Genomic DNA, 19,940 nt, shown 5'->3' on the forward strand with positions numbered 1-19,940 from the left:
GTTGACAGTTTGTGAGGCTGTTAGCTGGGCTAATTTAACAGGATTAAGGAAGGAAATCATTTAAATCTTGGGGAAAAAATATACAATCAAACATATTAACAAAGTAAAACAAATCTCAGAGAAAATTAATGCCATAAAAAATGTTATGGTCCCTCTAAAAGCTATAACTCTCACCTGAAGATTTTTGAATAAATCAGGGGGGAAACAAAAAGAAACTGAATAAAATGTCTACTCTTGTTTTATTAAAACTGTCATTAAGGTTTCATTTTTGAGATTTTACGAAAAATGAAAAATCACAATTTAAAGTAAAACTTCAGGCACAGTGGAAAGCTCAACATGTGATCAAGTTACAGAGTGCATGAAAGGGTGAATGTCACCAAAAAAAGGCAAAAAAACAGATTGATGAATTTAACAAAGAATTGTAGGCCTTGAGTGTCATCAACTAACCTAGTGTTTTACAATGCGTGTTACAATTTCACTATTTTTCCCCCAGCAAAAATCTATTTTTTTCTTGTAATTTTTCAGATGAAGAAAAAAAATGTCTGGATAATAATTCTAATTATATTGCAAACTTGAAATGTCGTCTCTCACACACCCCAACCAAACACAAAATAACATGATCTTTTTTAAATGGTTCTTGGGGCTTTTCAAGCAAGCATTAAGTCTAAGACTCATCCAGTCAAATGCCGATTTGTTTTGTAAATCAATATATTCTAATCAATATGTTGCTTTTTTTGTCAGACGTGACTGGTCGAACGTCAAACAGTCATCCTCAGAACGGTGGGGACAGTGAGGTGGAGTGACAGGACGGATGAGGAATGTCAGCCTTTGCGTGCTCGGGATTGATGGGAAAAAAAGTAATTGTTTAGGATGTACAAAAAAAAAACATGCAGAATACACAACATTGAACATGCAACACTTAATTGGATTCAAATGCACTTGCTCTGGAGTTTGTGTTGTGTGTGTGTATGTTTGTATGACTAGTCTTGTGAGGACCACTAACATTTTATACCATACATTGTGAGGACATTTTTGACAAGTGAGGACCTTTTGGCCGGTCCTCACAAATTTTTCATTCTAAAGGCTTCTAGAGGGTCTATATATGCATCTGTTAAAGTTTCAGAAAGGTCCTCACAAATTCACCAAAATAATGTTTTGGTGTTTTTTTGGTTTTGTTTAGTGTATTTTCATTTCACTTGGATACACACACTTTTTACTCACTGTGTGTGTGTGTGTGTGTGTGTGTGTGTGTGTGGTTAATGAGTGGAAAAAGTTCATACCACAAAAGGTAAAACGATATTTTAACCAAATTCACCACTGAGGTGAGGACTTTGAATGTACCCATTCAGAGTCCTCACTGCTGCTGTTATTTCGGTTTCAAGTTCACTTTTTATCGCTTTGTTTTTAAAGAAGTTGAAGTGGGAAATGGGGTCACATTTAGTGTTCAAATGTCACACAGCAACGGTGGTCATCACTCCTTATCTAGAGTTATCTGGACCTCACAAAACCATTGAAACAGGTATGTGTGTGTGTGTGAGATGACGGGTGGTGGGATCAAGTTGTGGCTCAAGTTGAGGCAGCATGGAACATGACGCAGCAAGTCGGACATATTGCTTTTTAGAAACATGGAAAATTGGTGGGTAGGTAATATTATCATGTTATGCATGCCACACAGATGATTATGCGCTTTGTATATATATATATATATAAAAAAAACACATACCATCACGCACCTAATTACATCATCGTCATTAGCATCATTAGCACGAAAAACAAGTCTTTTTTGCTATCGACTGAGAATGTATCTATATATTTACATCTATATATATATATATATATATATATATATATATATATATATATATATATATATATATATATATATATATATATACTAGATATAAATATATGGATATTACATAGAAAAGTTTTTCTTTCTTCATCCAGAGAAAAGGCGGGATTCTTTTCGGTGCCAGGTGCGGATAAATCAATCATGTTCATGGTATTTTCCAGTCACATTCTGATGTTTTCTTTAAAGAGGCAAGCAAGTCCAACACGATGGGTGCCCGTGTTTGGTATGATAGGCAGGGGGGGGGGGGAATCAGTACTTCTGCTGGATTTTGTTTGTTTGTTTTTTTTAAAGCTATGCCAGGTCATGATGACGTCACGATCGTGATGTGGTATTTACATAGTACATCCTACAGGGGGGACTGATGTTCAGGTCAGAAAAAACACACACACACACACTGGATTCCTTGTCCATGTAAAATGGCTGCCAAGAGGTTGTCCCGCCACAGGGTCCGACGCCTTTGACATGAGTCTTGATTTTGGAAAGATGACGCAGTCGCTATGGCAAATTATTTGGAGATCAGCCAGACGTTTGAAGATGCTCATTGCCACAGAGTGAGAAGCTGCTTCTGTTGCCGTGGCGACAGTGGCATTTCTCAAGTTGCTGGCAATATTTGGAAGTTGGTGAGATGTTTCTGTTGCGGTGGGAAGGCTATTTGGTGTTCCTCAAGATGTCCTGGACATGGTGATTTTTGGATCCTTCCGTTGCCGTGGAGACTCTCAAGCTCATCGGATGGTGTCGTCACTGTGATGTTTTTGCAGGTTGTGAGACGCTTCTGTTGCCATAGTGATGTTCAGAAGGAAATGCTTGAATATTCTCATGTTGGACGACATTTGGGTGTTGGTATAGATGCTTCCGTTGCCATGGCGACACCCGAGGGGGATCCCAATGACGCCATCGCCACGGCGATGCTCATGTTGCCTCTTGTGAAGCTGGCCTTGTTGCCATGGTGATGTTTTAGACACACTTGTCACCGTGGCACAATGTTTGTAGATTGGAAAGATGCTTTCACCGTCGCCACGAGATGCTGTCGTCAAGGTGATGTTAAAAATGAGCTTGTTGCCCGGCAATGCGTTTTTTGCATCATCGTGAAAAAAAGGGACTTCCGGTCGGCCCCTGAGGCAGGACAGCGGCCAATCGGATCTTCGGCATTCCGACCCAGCGGGAAGTAAACAAGTCACTTACGTGGGAATGTGTGTGTTGTAAACACGGCAACACACCAGTTGGCAGCAACATCAAAGAGGACGTGAGAGGGCGGGGCAAACAAACAAAAGACGTCATGGATGGAGTGTCACTGATGACTTACATATCCAAAATATTAAAAAGTTGTGAATATAAAAATACACAAAAGTCATAAAAAAATGAGCAACATATTTTGATATGAAACGAATTGCCGTCAAGCAGGAAGTGGGTTGGGGGGGGGGGGGGTAAGCAGGAATCTTCATGTAAACATCAGACAGCTCCTTGGAGACTGGCGGCAGTGATGGATGAGTTTTTTTTCCCTTTTGCTTTTTATGGGCTGAAAGCCCCCCACTTCCACCCCCCAAAAAACACCTGGCTCGAGTGACTATGGCTCTGTATTACATCAAGAAAAACAAAGGGATAGCCGCTTCAGTCACAAACATGGCAGGAGTCCTTCACCCCCCACTGCCAACTTGAGTTTGTGTCCAGTGAATTTGAAAGACCAGGGAAGGGGGGGGGGGGAAGACGACAAAACACACAACGATGGCTGCCCGCGTTCACGGATACGCCAACTTGCTGTCAGCCGGCAGGAAACTTTGACTTTAACCAACTAGCGCGCTAGATGGCTTTCAAATAGCGAGATGTGTCTAATGTGTTTGATTGTGAACTGTCGAGCATTTTATCGCAAATGTGACTTTAAGCTAGCTGGCTATCGCTTGACTTAAAAAAAAAACAAGGTCACCAACACATTCGGTGTCAAATTAACGTGCTAACGTGTTTGACTTCCAACCAGCGCGGTAGTGGTCACGTTAAACTAGTAGGCTAATATTTTCACAACAAAAAAGTAGCACAATGTCAACAATGTTAGATCCCAAACTAGCATGCGAAAAAGTTTGATGCTTTCAGCTAGCCAATCATGTTGACTTTAAGCAGTTTTGATAACCTTAAAGGACAACCGACACAATTTTTTTGTTTCCTAACTGACATCAGAAAAACGTTTTTTAGCATCAAACATACTCAAAAGACGCCGGCTGATATTTTTAGTCAAATGCAAAATACCAATAAAAACGAGTTAAAGTGTCCCAAAAGTACTTCAAAATGACCCCGGAAATTGCGAGTTTCAGATTGTCCCGCCCCCCTTGTCGTGATGTCACGCCAGGACGTCTTCGCCTTGTTCTAGAATCAAAACAATGGATTCATATTCGGAGAAGATGCTTTCTTGCTTCTCATCCAATTATGAATGTGATTCAAATAGTTCTAAAGAAGAAAGCATAAATGTTTGCAATCGATTAAAGAAGTACTTGCGTATCAATTCGAGCCGTCAGGACTGCAATGTAGCGTCCCAGAAAATGCACAAGATGGCGCCCGAGCTCTGTTGGAAATGGGCTGATTTGTCTGCTGGAAATTTGCGTAAACTACTATCAAATAGTAGTCTTGGTGCAACACACAACTTTTCACCATCGCATGATTTATGTGTTTTCCTTCTAATTTCGTCATCAACACGAAGTTTTCAGACCAAACAAAGTACCCAAAATGCATTGTGTTTTGCTTTCTCGGTCGGGGGCGTCCAGACGTGACATCACGTACGGACTCGTCACCAACTCAAAAACAAGACTTCCTGAATATTCAGCGCAAGTCTTAAAACGTAAAATATAGCTATATGCGGTGGAATCTTTGTAAAATAAGCTCAGTAGAAGTCATTTGAAGTGATTTTACAAATTATGGACACAACTTGTCCGGAGGCCTCGGTTGTCCTTTAAACTATCATATAAAAACATTTAAAAGTGTGACGAGACTAACGAGGTGGATTTTAACGACAACACTAAAACGACCAGTAGAAAAAAATATATACATAACCAGTGAACTAAGATGTCAGGGTAAAACCCAAACACAATGTTTTATCTAACGAGTGAAAAAGGGCAAGCTTGTCTCATAACTATCTCGTGAGATGTTGCTCACTGAATTGATCTCAAATGAGCATGCGTAGATGCATGACTAGTGCAATTTTCCTACCGCGTTGACTTTTAAATGAGCACGGTAATATGTTTGACAAGAATCTCGACCAATCTCACAAATGTGTTCAAATTAAACTACCATTTTTTGATGATGCATTTTGATGACTCTAAACTAGCATGCTATAATGTCTGGCTTTAACCTAGCGTGTTCAGTGCCCAAAAACTATCATGCTGTTGTGGTTTTGAATTGACAACAACTCAGTTTCACTAATATGGTTGTTGACTTAACTAGCATGCTAACATGTTGAACTTTATTCCTCACTTTCAATTATACGAACACGTTTGATGACAATAAAACGTTTAGCTAGCATGCTAATATATTTGATTTTAGCTCAGTGTTGACATAACATTTAATGACATTACAGCTTAATGAAGCCGCTAACAGCCATGCTAGCACGCTAGCTCATGTCAACAGCTACTTCCTGCAGACAGAAAGTGGACAAGTCGGCGCGCACTGAACCAGAATTCCCACACATTCATTCCCGAGTTAGCATGCAACGTGACACTGATAAAACACATCATGCACCCCCCCCCCCCCTTCCCTTCCCACTAATAACCCCAAAGGACCTCACCGTTCCATGCTGCCCCCTTCCCATTTGATCGTCCACCATCATTTTCACTGTAAACATTCTGTCTTTCAACATGCAAACCGCAAAAGAAAAAGAGACGCTAACAAGGAAAACTGTTTTCTTTGAAGACTGCAGTAGTGTGACACTCAGAAGAAAGAACATTTGTTAGAGAGTGAACAAAGAACAAAAATCTAAATGCCTTTAAAAAAATTAATAATCTCTGTTAGCCTTTACGGAAGCATATGTACACGATCACTGCACCTGTTTGTTTTTTTTTAACGGTCAAGTCCAGTACTGTTTTTGTTGTTTGTTAAACCGACATGCTGCTGATAACCCATTAAAACAGCTCACAAGGAATTTTCATTCTTAAAAAAAGGGTTGCTGAAAATTCTGAGCTGGTGGGATTAGTGTTTTGACTTTTGGCTATTGTTTTTATCCACATGCGAATGACCTGCTAATGCTAAAACATGACTAACAAGTAATTTTAACAGTGAGAAAAATGGGGGGAATTTTGCCGCTCTTGTATTGAGGCATGGATTTTTTTAATTAGCTAACATCCTCTGGGTGAGGAAATCTTCCAAACGTGTCTGTGGAATGTTGAGGAATTTTCTTTACTTAATTTTTTTAGGCACATGCTAACAACATTTTGTTTTTAGCCATAAGCTAACAACCCATTGAAAAACCGCTGAAAAAATATATATCAGGAATTGGTTTTTGACTTATTTTTCGCAAACCATAAACTACAATGTATTTTTTCAACGTGGCATAGGACTGACAATGAATTTTCTTGACTTCTTATTAGCCACAACCTAACAACTTGATGGAGGATTTTGTCCGCTAAACTGTCAGTAATGAGGTTTTGACTTGTTAGCCTGATGCACACAACTTGGTTTTAGCCACATGCTAAAAACCATGAACAGTGAAAAACGTCTAACTGGAATATTCACAGAAAAAAAAGGACAGGAATGAATGTTTGACTTGATGTCGTTAGCCACATGCTAACAGATTGTTTAGTTTTTTTTTTTGTGGTTAGCCAAATGCTGCGAACAAACCACAAAAAGCTGTTCATGACATATTTCCGCTGCTAAAATAAAACAACGGAGACGTGTGCGGCGGGAATTCTGCCACTGAGTGAGAAAGGGGGGAAAAAGTGAGACATTGGTGATGATGACGAGGAAAGAGGAGGAGGAAGCTTAAGCGGTTGACGAAGCGGCATCTCCCGGCATTACAGAGGAGGATGAGGATGAGGAGGTTCCCGGGAGGGTTTGAATCTCATCTCCTGACTCCTCAATGGGTGGGATGCGGGCTTCCTCCTCGGAAAGCGGGACAAACTCGGGATGGGCCATGAAGCTATGAATGGAGCTACGCGAGGCCGGACTCTGAAGACCTTCGTACAATGAGCTCCGGAATGCGTTCACCACCTTAATCTGAAGAGGGAAAAAAAGAACAAAATAAAAACACATTAAAGAATGTCAAAAAAACATTTTAATTAGGATGGAAGGATGGATGGGGGAAGGTAGCCAGCAAAACATCACAAAAAATGGCCACAGCAGAGCAACAAAATTGTGGAAATCCAAACACAACAAAATACACATGGATTATTCAGATTTAGGTGTATTTTTTTTGTATAATAAAAATGAGAATAATGTATGGTTAAAATGTAGACGGTAGCATGCTGAATTTAAAGCTAAAATACGATCATATTCAAGCTAAAGCTAACACGCCAAGAAGTGTTTCACGTCATGCTTATGTGTTCATTGAAGCTCGTATGCTCACACTTACCTTTTTCTGTCGAATTCTCAAGAACCCCGTTTACAAACGACACACACACGAATACATCTCTCATACATATGTTCATTTCAAAATGTCTAACTTTAACCATTCAATGCTAACAAGTTTAAATATCGGCTAACGTGTGTGGAATTAACAGCTAACGGGATGACGTGTTTAACCGAAAGCTGACATATTCACTTGTTTGACTTAAAGGACAACCGACACCATTTTTTTGTTTCCTAACTGACATCAAAAAAAAACGATTTATAGCATACCCAAAACACGCAGGCTGATACGCAAAACACCAATAAAATGAGTTCGTGTCCCAAAACTACTTCAAAATGACCTCAGAAATGGCGAGTTTCAGAAGGTCCCGCCCCCTTGTTCGTGACGTCACGCCAGGACGTCTTGCCTTGCTCGAGAATCAAAACAATGGCTTCCGATTCAGAGAAGATGCTTTCTTGTTACTCATCCAGTTATGAATATGATTGAAATAGTCTGAAGAGGAAAGCATAAATGTTTGCAATCGATTAAAGAAGTCCTTCCGTCTCATTTTGAGGCGTCTGGACGCCAATGTAGCGCCCAGAAAATGCACAAGATGGCGCCCAAGCTCCGTTGGAAATGGGCTGATTTGTCTGCTGGGAATTTGCGTCAATTACTATCAAATAGTAGTCTTGGTGCAACACACAACGATTCACCATCGCGTTATTTATGTCTTTTCCTTCTAATTTCGCCATCAACACGGAGTTTTCACACCATAGAAAGTACCCAAAATGCATTGTGTGTCGCATTCTCGGTCAGGGGGGCGTTCCTGACGTGACATCACGTCAGGAATCATCAACTTGAAAACAAGACTTCCTGAATATTCAGCGCGAGTCTTTGAAGGTAAAATATAGCTATATGCGCTGGAATCTTTGTAAAATACGCTCGGTCGAAATCATTTGAAGTGATTTTACAAATTATGTACGCAACTTTGCAGGTGTCGGTTGTCCTTTCAAGCTAACAAGATAACATCTTTAATTTAATGTGAACACGCTAATATGTATTAAAAAAAGTTCGTTACATTTAGTAGATTTTAAATGTCCACAAGATAACGCAAAAACACAAAAATTGCAACTTCAACCTCCCAAGTCCGAAAACTAACGTGAGGGGTGAAAAAAATCCTTCAACAAGAACCGCCCCCCCCTCCCTCCCCAAATGGCGGGACGTTGATGTCACACTTGACAGCCAGTCACAAGATGAAGGCCAAAGAAAGCAGAAAGTAGAGCAACATGCAAACACGCTTCAAGAACCAGCAGGGTGTCTGCGCCGCATTTTTGGGTTTTCCTTAACGATTATGAAATCATTTTGTTAATTTTTTTTTTATGACAATAACGAGACAATGACGAGCAAAACGGGGCTCCTTGATGACGAGAAGATGACATCACGTATGTGAGTTTTTGGTGACGAGATTGCTAAATTTGGGCACGAAGCACAATTTGTGAGATTATGGATTAGTTCTTTTTTTTCTATTGCGCATGATGTTAATCATTAAAATGATGAAACAGCACAAAATTATGACATGTAGATTGACCATAACTACTGTATATGCCTGAAGATGGCATTGACCTTTTTTAAAATGATATCCAAGTGACTGATTTCTTTCTGTGTTGTCATGACTACCTAGGGCCAAGCGCAGACAACCCACAGGCTGCGTTCATGCAGTTAAAAAGTGAAGAAAAGAGTCCAGCTAGGCGTTAGCCGACTCACTGCCTGCAGCGGAGGAGGAAGAAGCGGCGGCGGCGGCGGTGGCCCCCGCCGCCGAGTTGCCGAGAGAGCAGGAGGCGCTAAGGCCTAAGTGAGTAGGACTAGAGAGGGTTTTGGCGCCGGCGGCGTCATTGTGCTGGCTGACCACCGAGGGCTGCCGGCGCAGGGCACCGGGCACCGCCGCCTGGCCCGTCTGGAAGGTGTACACCACGTCCATCTGAAGGAAGTCAAGGAGGAAGGAGGGAAGGCGCAAAGGAGGGACGGTTACTGGAGGGATGAGGTTAGACAAAGCTGGAAGAAGAAAGTTAGACAGCTCACACACACAAGTTAGTGAGAAAAGTCCTCTAGGGTAACGTTATAGGCGAATACTCGGGAACACAATGAAAAGAAGCCTCCATGTTCATCTGTGCAAGCTCTCAGTCGTACAGGAGTGGTCCATCGATGAAAAGGTTTCTTCAGCCGTCATCTGTACAATTTTGAAGGTGTTGGACGTTTCGCTTCTTATCCAAGAGGCTTCGTCAGCGAACTAAAATCTTTTGCTGGTAGTTTTGGCCCTATATATATCCCGACTGTCCAGACGTGGCGGTGCCAGACTCTGCTATGATTGGTCCCTGCTCTCAGGTTGGGGGGAGCAGAGGACTACTCTCTGCGGCTACACTGATTACTTCTATTGTCCTGCCTGAGTATGGGGTCTACGACTGGCCTGATTGCCCCATTTGATCTGGTATCACCTCATCAGCAAAACTAAGCCGATGTTGCCTAAGAAGTCGGTTGTAGGAACGATACAAATTGAACCTCACCCCACCACGATGATTTAGTGAAGGGTTTTGCTGTTTTATGAAAATAGCTTCTTTTACTCCCCTTTCAAACCATCTATTTTCTTTCGCTAGGATTTTAACCTCATTGTCGTCAAATGAGTGGTTGCTAGCTGTTAGGTGCATATGTCTTCTTCTTTTCCTTTCGGCTTTTCCCTACAAGGGGTCGCCACAGCAAATCAGTGCCCTCCATCTTTAGAGGTTTGATTCGCATGTTTGTTTAGATGCATATGTACTGCATCGATTTTGTTTACAATGCGGACAAGAATATGTTTGCATTTGAGGCCATAACGCACAGGTGTCAAAGTCAAGGCCTGCAGGCCAAATCTGGCCACCACATTATTTTATTCGGCCCGAAAAAGAAAATCAAAATTTAAAATTGTCATATTTAAACCACAATAACAATCATTATTCTTGACTTCAAATTTGAAAACTAGTTATTTATTAATTTGTAGTGCGTTCTGTATGTAATATGCGGAGGAGATGAAACATTGTAATTCATAAGGGCCCTCAAGAGTAAACCGTAACTACAATGTGGCCCGCTGCTTAGGAATTACTTATTTTTTTGGATGAAAGAAGAGTTTGAGGTTTCTTACGCTGCATTGAATGTTTATGTAATCCTAAAACTCAATATAATAATAATAATAATAATAATAATAATAATAATAATAATACATTTCATTTATAAGCACCTTTCAAAACTCTCAAGGTCACTTTACAGTCACAGGATAATTTTTTTTTCTGTGGGTGAGCAGCGGCAGCCACACGCGCCAGGGTTCACTGGACCCAGAATAACTCAAATAGATAGAAGGCTAGCTCGCTAGTTAATAGATAGCCAGCTATGCTAACTCTACACAAGAAACAACGCCTCGCTAGGCAGGCGCCTTGCGACAAGGTAACAGAGATGCTGTTGCATCACTTCCTGATGTTTCTATCGCTCTTTGAGCTCCTCGTGGGTTCACATTGATCCCAATGACCAAAAACCCTGGCACTGGAGTGGACACAAATTTGCACATCATCTGGCAGTCAATGAGTTAATCATGCATAATTATTTTTCAGATGATCATGACTACTTTGATGACTTGATAATCCACAAAAAAAAAAAAAATCACACGGATGCCATTTTCAGCTGTTCCTAATCTTGTGGCCAGCGACTACACAAACTGTCGACGAGGACGACGACGCCAGTGACGACGGGCAAAGGATTAAGGTCATGTCAGAGTTGGTGAAAGAAGCACAACGGGAGAAGAAAAGTGTGTAATTCATTTAGCGAAGACAACGCGGGAGAAGGAGGTGCGATGAAGACGACGGAAGACGCAGAGGAGCCAACAAAGACGCCGGCGGCACTCGGGGGAGTGAGTGATAAGCTTCGGTCCACGATGTGCGGCTTGTAGCAATTATACCTCAACGCTTTTGGCAGGATTAAAAAGAAGAACGGGATGAAGAGTGTGGAAAGATAAGACGCTAATTAGCTGGCAGACTTTTTGTTGCCTCTTTTCGTCTTCGTCCTTCGCCCTCCAGCTTCCTTCCCCCGAGGAAGAGCGAATTCCAGAAAGAAAAGACAACGCCTCGCTTGGCAGGATGCGACAAGCTAACAGAAATGATGTCGCGTCACTTCCTGAAGTTTCTATCGCTCTTTGAGCTCCAATGACCAAAAACAAAACAAACAATAAGTTTTGGGGATGTTGCTATTATTTGACATCGATATTTTGAACTCACTTAACGATCACTCAAAATGGCCCTTTTGGTGTGATTGTGGGCGCGGATCAGGGTGTCTACCGCCGACAGTCCGAAGACGACTGGAATTGGCCCCTGCAGCCTCCACCCGCATGTTTTCATGAAATAAAATGTGCATGTACAGTATCTACAGAATTATGAATTTAACTACCGTAACCAGGTATTTAATGAGATGAGGCAAATGAACAAACAAACAAACAAACAGATACTTAACAAACAGATCAATTAAAAAACACACAAAGAAATAAAAAAACATAAAAACACAAATAAAATATAAAAATGAACACCAATAAATAAACAAATACATAAACACAAATAAATAAAAGTACATATAAATCGAGCGATGGAGCCATGGAAGGATGGATGAGGTTGGATAGATAGCTAGTTAGCTAGCTAGCTCATAAACTAGCTAGATAGAGATAGCTTGCTAGCTAGATAGAGATAGCTAGCTAACTAGATAGAGATAGCTAGCTAACTAAATAGAGATAGCTAGCTAACTAGATAGAGATAGCTAGCTAGATATTTATATAGAGAGAGACAGACAGACAAACAAACAAACAAACAAACAAACAAACAAACAAATGTCCACCCATTGTCTGAGCTGCTACTGCTTACAAGGGTTGCAGGCATGCGCAAGTTTATCCCAGCCGTCTTCGGGCAATGTGTTTGTTTGAAATGCATCAGGTGTACTTTTTTGTTTTTTGCCTTTCTCGCACATTCTGAAATATCAACCTTCCCCGGGTGTATGTGGTAAAGGGAGGGGTTGCTAGCTGGCTTTTGTTATTGTAGCTGTGTGAATTTGTGCGCGCAGGGCGGGCGTTAGCGCCGAGGCTAATGAAGCCCATTGGGACTGAATGGGAGGGCCCGTGGACACAATTTAACACTCACTGAGCGTTAATCAATCCTGTAGGAGGGCGTCTACACGCAAATGCGCAGATGCACACACATACACGCACGCACGCACACGCACACAAACGCCTCCCAAGTTGAGTGAAGCTTACTTATTGTGCTTGAGTGTGGCAGCAGAGTGTGAAATTGAGAAAACAGCTGTTCAACAGGAACCCACGCACTCACTTTTCATTGAGTTGGAAATTTTCCTTGTACACGATTTGACACCATGATCCACAGGAAATATTCCTCCTGTATTTATGGAACCTAAAAGACGGCTCGTCCCAATACACCAACGTTGTCGCCCGACGTTGCTGCGGTCGTACCTGCGTCTGAATGCGGTTGAGGCCTCGGAACCAAAGGATTTGCCCCCGCCTGAGCTCCATCTCGGCATGGTCGATCTCGTCGGCGTCGGCCGTCATCTCCTCCTCGTGGATTTCCTCCTTTTTAGTGCCGTGACCCGCCTCCTTCAGGAACTTCAGGTGGTGCGTGGGGACGGACGAGATCAACTGCGGGACCACAAAATGCACTTTGTCACCTATTAGACCTGGCAGGCGCCCGCTAATGCTAGTTTAGCTCTAATTTAGAGCTAAATTAGCTAGTACTAATTTAATAGCATATATAGCATGAGCTAATTTAGCTCTAAATTAGCTCTAAAATACCCATTTAGCTATATTAGTGAATGCTAGTTTAGCTCAATACCTAAATTAGCTAGTACTAATTTAATAGCATAAATAGCATGAGCTAATTTAGCTCTAAATTAGCTCTAAAATACCCATTGAGCTATATTAGCGAATGCTAGTTTAGCTCAATACCTAAATTAGCATAAGCATTTCTTCAATTTCAACATAGATTTCACTATCATTTTTAAGTGCAGGGGTGATCTGCAACATAGGCCCCATGGTGGAGGGGAGTTTTTCCATATGTATTTTTTTTATTGATTTATTTATTGATTTTTGTTTGCCACTGGCCTATGTGGTCTGCTATGTGGGCTTTATTGACTAAAACGCCTCTCACACTTATTTTCACTCAGTATCATTTGTCCTCCACGTGAACCCAAGCGCGCTGCTTATGCCTCTCTTCTTAACGCGGATAATGGCGCGGTGCTGCGTTCCTATGCCGTCTGCCATGTTTGCGCATATTCACAGAGGGACGTGTACGCCGGGTTCATCTTTAGCATCCAGCCCCCGAAACCTCCCTCGGGCGTCGCTTTCATGTGTCGAGCTCATTACCATGGCAATGGTGGTGGTCGTGATGGCAACAGTTTGGCCGCCGCCACCACGAGGTGTTTCTTTTTTGTGTAGGTGGGTACAATAGAGATACGCATACCTGCCCCCACAGCAGCTCGCCCACGCCGATGAAGACGCACCACAGCCATTGGTCGATGGTCAGCGCTGTGCATGAGAAGGGCTTCCCGCCAAACTGGACGATGATGATCTGAGCGGGACCACCAGGGGGCGGCAAGTCAAGATTTTCTCTCTCTCTCTCATTCTTTCTCAATCTCCCTCTCTCCCTGCTCACCATCTCTTCTATCTCTCTCTCTCTCACTATATTTTTGCATCACATGTTTGTTTATGTGGAGTTCACCTGCAGGACAAAGGTTCCGAGGACGACACTGCAGAAGATGGGGTTGCGGTAGACGCCCTCAAAGACATTGCGCTCGCCGTGGATCTTGCGTGCGTTGATCTCGTTGAAGAGTTGCATCATCACAAAGACGTTGAAGACGATGGTGTAGTGCTCGGACGGAGGAGAATGCAGCGGGGCGTTGCGACCGCTGTCCATGTCAAACAGTTTCTCGCCTGTGGGCAGGGGGGGATATTTTATGGGTCAATCAATCTCTTTGTTGGATGTTTCATTTGATGTTAAATGTCGACTAATGCTCGCAGTAAACGACTTGAAAAAATTTCGGGGAGAAAGATTTCAATTGTCGCTATGAGAAAATGAAAACAAAAAACAGCAAATGATGATACTGTATTTTGACGATTCATCAATCATCCAGTAATCATTTATCCCCCTGCCCCCTCAAACTGACCAGCGAAGAGCAGGGTGAAGATGATGACGAGTTGATAGACGGCGTGCCCCAGGATGTTCTTCATCATGGTGCGCGAAATGAGAGGCTTGTCACGTCCGTAGGGCTTGCGCAGGAGCAGAGATTCTGTAGGCGGCTCGGTGGCCAAGGCCAACGACGCCAACGTGTCCATAATCAGGTTCACCCACAGCATCTGCACCGCTTTTAGCGGTGAATCCTGGACAAAGCAAGGTATAATAATAATAATAATAATAATAATAATAATAATAATAATTAATTTAATTTCTAAGCGCCTTTCAAAACTCTCTAAGACACTTTACAGTAACGGGCTAAGGTTTTTTTTGTGTGCGGGTGAGCAGCGGAAGCCATTCGCGCCAGCGTTCACTCTCATAATAATAATAATAATCTCATCTCATCTCATTTTCCGTACCGCTTATTCCAAATTAGGGTCGCGGGGGTTGCTGGAGCCTATCTCAGCTGTCTTCGGGCACGAGGCGGGGGACACCCTGAATTGGTTGCCAGCCAATCGCAGGGCACACAAAGACGTACAACAGTCACTCTCACACTCACACCTAGGGACAATTTGGAGTGGTCAATCTGCCTGCCATGCATGTTTTTGGAGTGTGGGAGGAAACCGGAGGACCCGGAGAAAACCCACGCGGGTCCGGGGAGAACATGCAAACTCCACACAGGGAGGCCGGACCGGGACGCGAACCGGCGACCTCTGCACTGTGAAGCCGGTGTGCTAACCACTCGACTACCGGGCCGCCATAATAATAATAATAATAATAATAATAATAATCAGAAGAATATTTTCCTTTCGGCATTTCCCTTCAGGGGTCGCCACAGCAAATCAGTGTCCTGCATCTAGCCAGGTTATATAATAATCATAATAATACTACTACTACTACTATTACTACTACTACTACTACTACTAATAATAATAATAATAATAATAATAATAATAATAATAATAATAATAACACAAACAAATAAGTAAACAAACAAAAACAAATAAATGAATAAATATATACAGACATAAACAAACAAACAATTAAATGGATAAATACATTTCAAAAATGGCGACCAGAACTGTTCAAACAGCCAATTAAAGCCTGTTTCGCAAACAATTCCCCCGGCCCCACATTATTTTGCCTAAATTTCCTGAGGATTATAGAGCTATTTTAAGCTGTCATTCCATGAAAATTCCCCCCAAAAAAGGAAAACAAGTTGTGATTGTGAATATTGGTCATTATATTGCCTATGCAGATGTGTTGGATTGGATTGGATTTGGCTTTAGTAGTCTCGCAGTGGAGAAATTTACATTTCATTTGTATTCAATTACATTTGTTGCTCCACCATTTGTGTTCAAATACCCAATGTTTAAAGGTTCACAATTTGCTCCACCACTGGCGTTTTGTATCGTTTGGTAGTATTAAAATAAACTGACTTTATTGAGACAAACGTATGTGGTTGCTTTAAAAAAAAAAAAATTCTCTTTGGCGTGTCAGAACGTGACTGAAAAAAGTGAACCCCTGACGCAATTAAAAAAAAAAAAATACTTGAGAGACTTGACAGCTGGCGGGAGCGATAACTTGCAACTCAGCCTGCTGCAGCCGGCGTAACAAAGTAGGCTAAGATAATGCCTCAAACCATCGGCATAATCCCAAAATGGAAGCGCAGCGCGGCGGGAACAATTTACACCAGACGACAATGCAAATGTTCGACATGGAAGCAGTCTCTCCAGTTTCGGAGGAAATGCAGGCAAGTAACGACTTTTCTTCTACACTCACAGCTTTGGGTGCACTTTTTTTTTAAGTAAAGACATTGAAAATATTTTTTTTCACATTTTTGTAGTTTTCTGTTGAAAAAGGGAACATGTGAAAATACAAATTAGGTAAATGTATGTGCTTTATTTTTTTAGTTAAAATATATATTGTTGGATTGACTGCTTATGGTCGTCAATTGCATTGATAAAGTAATTTTGTGTTGAATTAAAAAACAACAATTATTTGTGGTAGTTATGAATTACAAATATTTTTCGTTTTTTTGTGGTATTTTTTTTTCATTTTACATGGGAATTAATTTGCATCATATTCCCCAAAAAGTATTAAAATGTATATTTTATTTTTGTTACTAAATACCTGTACCATGGCAAATCGAAAATGTCATTTTTGTCTCAGTTCGTTTTCGAAAAATGAATTGAAATATGGATTATTTTTTTTTTAAATCAAAACATATGCTCGTAACAATTAAAAATATAAAACCATTCTTGAACCTATACGCTGGTAGAATTTCAATTCAAGTCCCAAGCAGCATGTGCTGGTCTTACCTGTGTAATGCAGGCGCCGGTGAAGGCCACGATGACGGCGACCACGTTGACGGTGAGCTGGAATTGCAGAAATTTGGAAATGCTGTCGTAAACATTTCTTCCCCACATGACCGCCTTCACGATGCTGGTAAAGTTGTCGTCCGTCAAGATGATGTCTGATGCCTCCTTGGCCACGTCCGTACCAGCGATGCCCTGAAAGCAAGTTTGTAAATGGTTGAATTTAAATTGAGGCACACGTTGCCCATGTTCTTCTAAGATATTATGAAACTTGAATAGTAATGGCATCCTACGGCTTTTATCATTGTCAATACATTGAAAATAAACTCTCATTTTTAGATTTTGTCGAATGGTTAGCCTGAACGGTTACCATGGCGAATCCAACGTCTGCTTTCTTGAGTGCGGGCCCGTCGTTGGTTCCATCTCCTGTCACCGCCACCACCTGGCGGGTCTCGCCCACCGTGCTGTCAATGATACCTGAACAACAAGCAAGCATGAGTGAGGTCCTCAGCAACAACATGCTAATGAGCAACTATTAGCATGCTGACAAGACTCCCACCTTTGACAAGTGTGTGTTTGTCTGTTGGCGATGAACGAGCAAGCACTCGCAGTTTGGGCCAAACTTTGTCCAAACGCTCTTGTTCAACCTAAACAAATAAATAAAAAATAAATGTTGTCCATTTCTAGTTCTGGAGTGACCATCACACTATTGGTCCCTGTTGGGGGTTCCGCCCACCTCGCCCTTGTCGTTCCGGATCTGCTGGTTGAACTCTTTGCCCTCCAGACACAGGAAGTCTTCGTTAGGCAGCAGGATTCCACACTTGGTGGCGATGGCCCGAGCCGTGTTGATGTTGTCGCCCGTCACCATGCGAACAGTGATACCCGCACGCTGGCACTTTGCGATAGCTTCCGGGACCTGATGACAAAGGGATGACATAACAATCTTCGCTTATATGCTTGTCATGTCACACTTGTGCATCATTGTCAATTCTCAAGCGTATTTATATCATATTTGAGTACAGTGATACCTCCGCTGATGAACGCTTCAGCTCACAAACATTTCGCCTCACGAACATTAAATTCGCAAGCATATAGTCTCTGCTGACGAACTACTTTTCGGTGGACGACCCAAACCACACGGTCAAAAAGCACCACGGTGGCTGGCAGACAAGTTTTCGTCACCCCCTTTCTTTGAATGCGGACGTGGTTTGTTATCGAGTGTACTTTTGCTATTATGGGACTGAAAAAGACCCCACCAAAGGCTAGTGTTAAGCCGAAGAAGACAATAAAGAACATTACGGTCGAGCAGAAGAAGGAGATCATCAAAAAACACGAACGAGGTGTGCTTTTATGCAGGGGGACAGTGTGAGTGAGGGTATTATCGTCGAGAAAGCAGGGCAACATCACTCGGATATCATCAAGAGGCAACCTGGAGGTTTGTTATCCATTCCATCAAGCCATACACTACCATCACAAAGGTAAATAAGACGACTTTATCATACAGTACAGTTTATATCTTTAATTACAATACATTAGCACATTTATTCTACATAAAATAATGTATATTTTGTGTAGTTTTAAGGCTTATTTAGTAGAAAATTATGTTTTATGGGGACCTGGGAACGGATTATTCTCATTTTAATGGTTTCCTATGGGAAATAAATGTTCAGAAGATGAACATTTCCCCTCACACACACTTTCTGGGAACCAATTATGTACGTGAGCTGAGGTATCACTGTATTTATTTTTACATTTACGCTAATTAGGTCATACTGAAATGACCGAATGTACTTCAAATGTACCCTAAAGTACATTCAGTCGAATGTGTACACTCATGCTTATTGAATGATGCGGTGTGGGGACCTCAGGCCTGACGGGGTCTTCGATGCCGACCACTGCGATGCAGGTGAGGTCGTTGACAATTTCGTTCTCCTGGTCCCAGTTGGGTTCGCCCCCTTCTGCCGGGAAGTCGCGGAAGGCCAAGCAGATGGTTCGCAAGCCGTCGCAAGCCATCGGCTCGATCACCTTGCGCACCATCTCGTCGCGATCTTTGGGCTTGAACATGCGCAGGTGACCATCTGAGCCCAGGATACGTGAGCATCTGGGGAGAGAGAGAGTGAGAGGGTCTTACACTAACTACCGAAACGATCTCATGAAAAATTGAGCAACCCAATTTAACCCCCTCCCCCCCAACATGTATATGTACACACAAACACTCACTTTCTGAGGATAATCTCGGACGCCCCTTTGCTGTACATGCGGAATCCTCCATCGGCGGCCCTGATTACGGTGCTCATAGATTTGCGAGAGGAGTTGAAGGTGTACACTTTGTACATTTTTTCCTCTGGGACTTCGTCTCTGATGGGCTGGTAGTCCCGCTTCAGATCCAGAACCAGACCCAGGAGGGCGCACTCGGTTTTGTTGCCCACGTGGCGAGGGAGGCCGCCTTCCTTCTCTGGAGGCTGGAAGGAAAAGAAAGAGGACATGAAGAGTTGGGGAAGGAGAAGAAGAATCCGTTTGTGGGCTGGCCGTTTGAGGAAAAGGAGCAGGAATAAGATTCCCATCCCCCATTAATCAAAAGTGACATTTTGTGAAGACAGTGTAGACATCCGGCAGCTAAATTAGCCAAACATATTCCCAAATGTTAATTCCAGTGCTACATTATTTTAGCGTAGCTTATCATCCTTCTCACCAGGATCTTGGTAGTGTAGGCCGAATTGATGGAGATGCTGTTGACAAGGACCTCCAGGGTGTCGGGCTTAATGGCAGTGGGTTCGGGAACGTTCTTGTGATGAGTGTCTCCCACGTAGGCTTGCACCACGGTCATGCGGTTCATGGTCAGGGTGCCCGTTTTATCTGAGCAAATGGCCGTGGCGTTGCCCATCGTCTCGCACGCGTCCAAATGGCGCACCAGGTTGTTGTCCTTCATCATTTTCTATAAAATAGACAATGAATAAATAACATATTCACCTAAGTATTTTTACATTTGCTGTTTGCATTTGCTTGTT

The 19,940-nt window shown here is 42.2% G+C and overlaps 1 protein-coding gene across 4 annotated transcripts in view; it reads right to left on the minus strand.

The window, feature by feature from the left end:
• Positions 1-5,719: 5,719 nt before the first annotated feature.
• The window catches only part of LOC148890645 (plasma membrane calcium-transporting ATPase 1-like), a 63,078-nt gene continuing 48,857 nt past the window's right edge, over positions 5,720-19,940 (minus strand). For 3 of the 4 annotated variants that reach the window (XM_089010890.1, XM_089010886.1, XM_089010887.1), the window contains 12 exons: positions 19,625-19,867; positions 19,153-19,394; positions 18,796-19,033; positions 17,669-17,848; positions 17,492-17,579; positions 17,303-17,409; positions 16,936-17,127; positions 14,607-14,820; positions 14,162-14,373; positions 13,904-14,011; positions 12,901-13,083; positions 5,720-7,042 (listed from right to left, as the gene is read on the minus strand). In XM_089010890.1, the coding sequence (XP_088867016.1) occupies positions 6,809-7,042; positions 12,901-13,083; positions 13,904-14,011; positions 14,162-14,373; positions 14,607-14,820; positions 16,936-17,127; positions 17,303-17,409; positions 17,492-17,579; positions 17,669-17,848; positions 18,796-19,033; positions 19,153-19,394; positions 19,625-19,867 (2,241 nt within the window). In that variant the 3' untranslated portion in view covers positions 5,720-6,808. Of the gene's footprint in view, positions 7,043-9,137; positions 9,352-12,900; positions 13,084-13,903; positions 14,012-14,161; positions 14,374-14,606; positions 14,821-16,935; positions 17,128-17,302; positions 17,410-17,491; positions 17,580-17,668; positions 17,849-18,795; positions 19,034-19,152; positions 19,395-19,624; positions 19,868-19,940 lie in introns of all 4 variants that reach the window. The other variant, XM_089010889.1, reaches the window with a different exon arrangement.

This window comes from Hippocampus bargibanti, linkage group LG12, assembly GCF_051943395.1.
Source record: "Hippocampus bargibanti isolate YZ-2025 linkage group LG12, ASM5194339v1, whole genome shotgun sequence".
NCBI lineage: Eukaryota > Metazoa > Chordata > Actinopteri > Syngnathiformes > Syngnathidae > Hippocampus > Hippocampus bargibanti.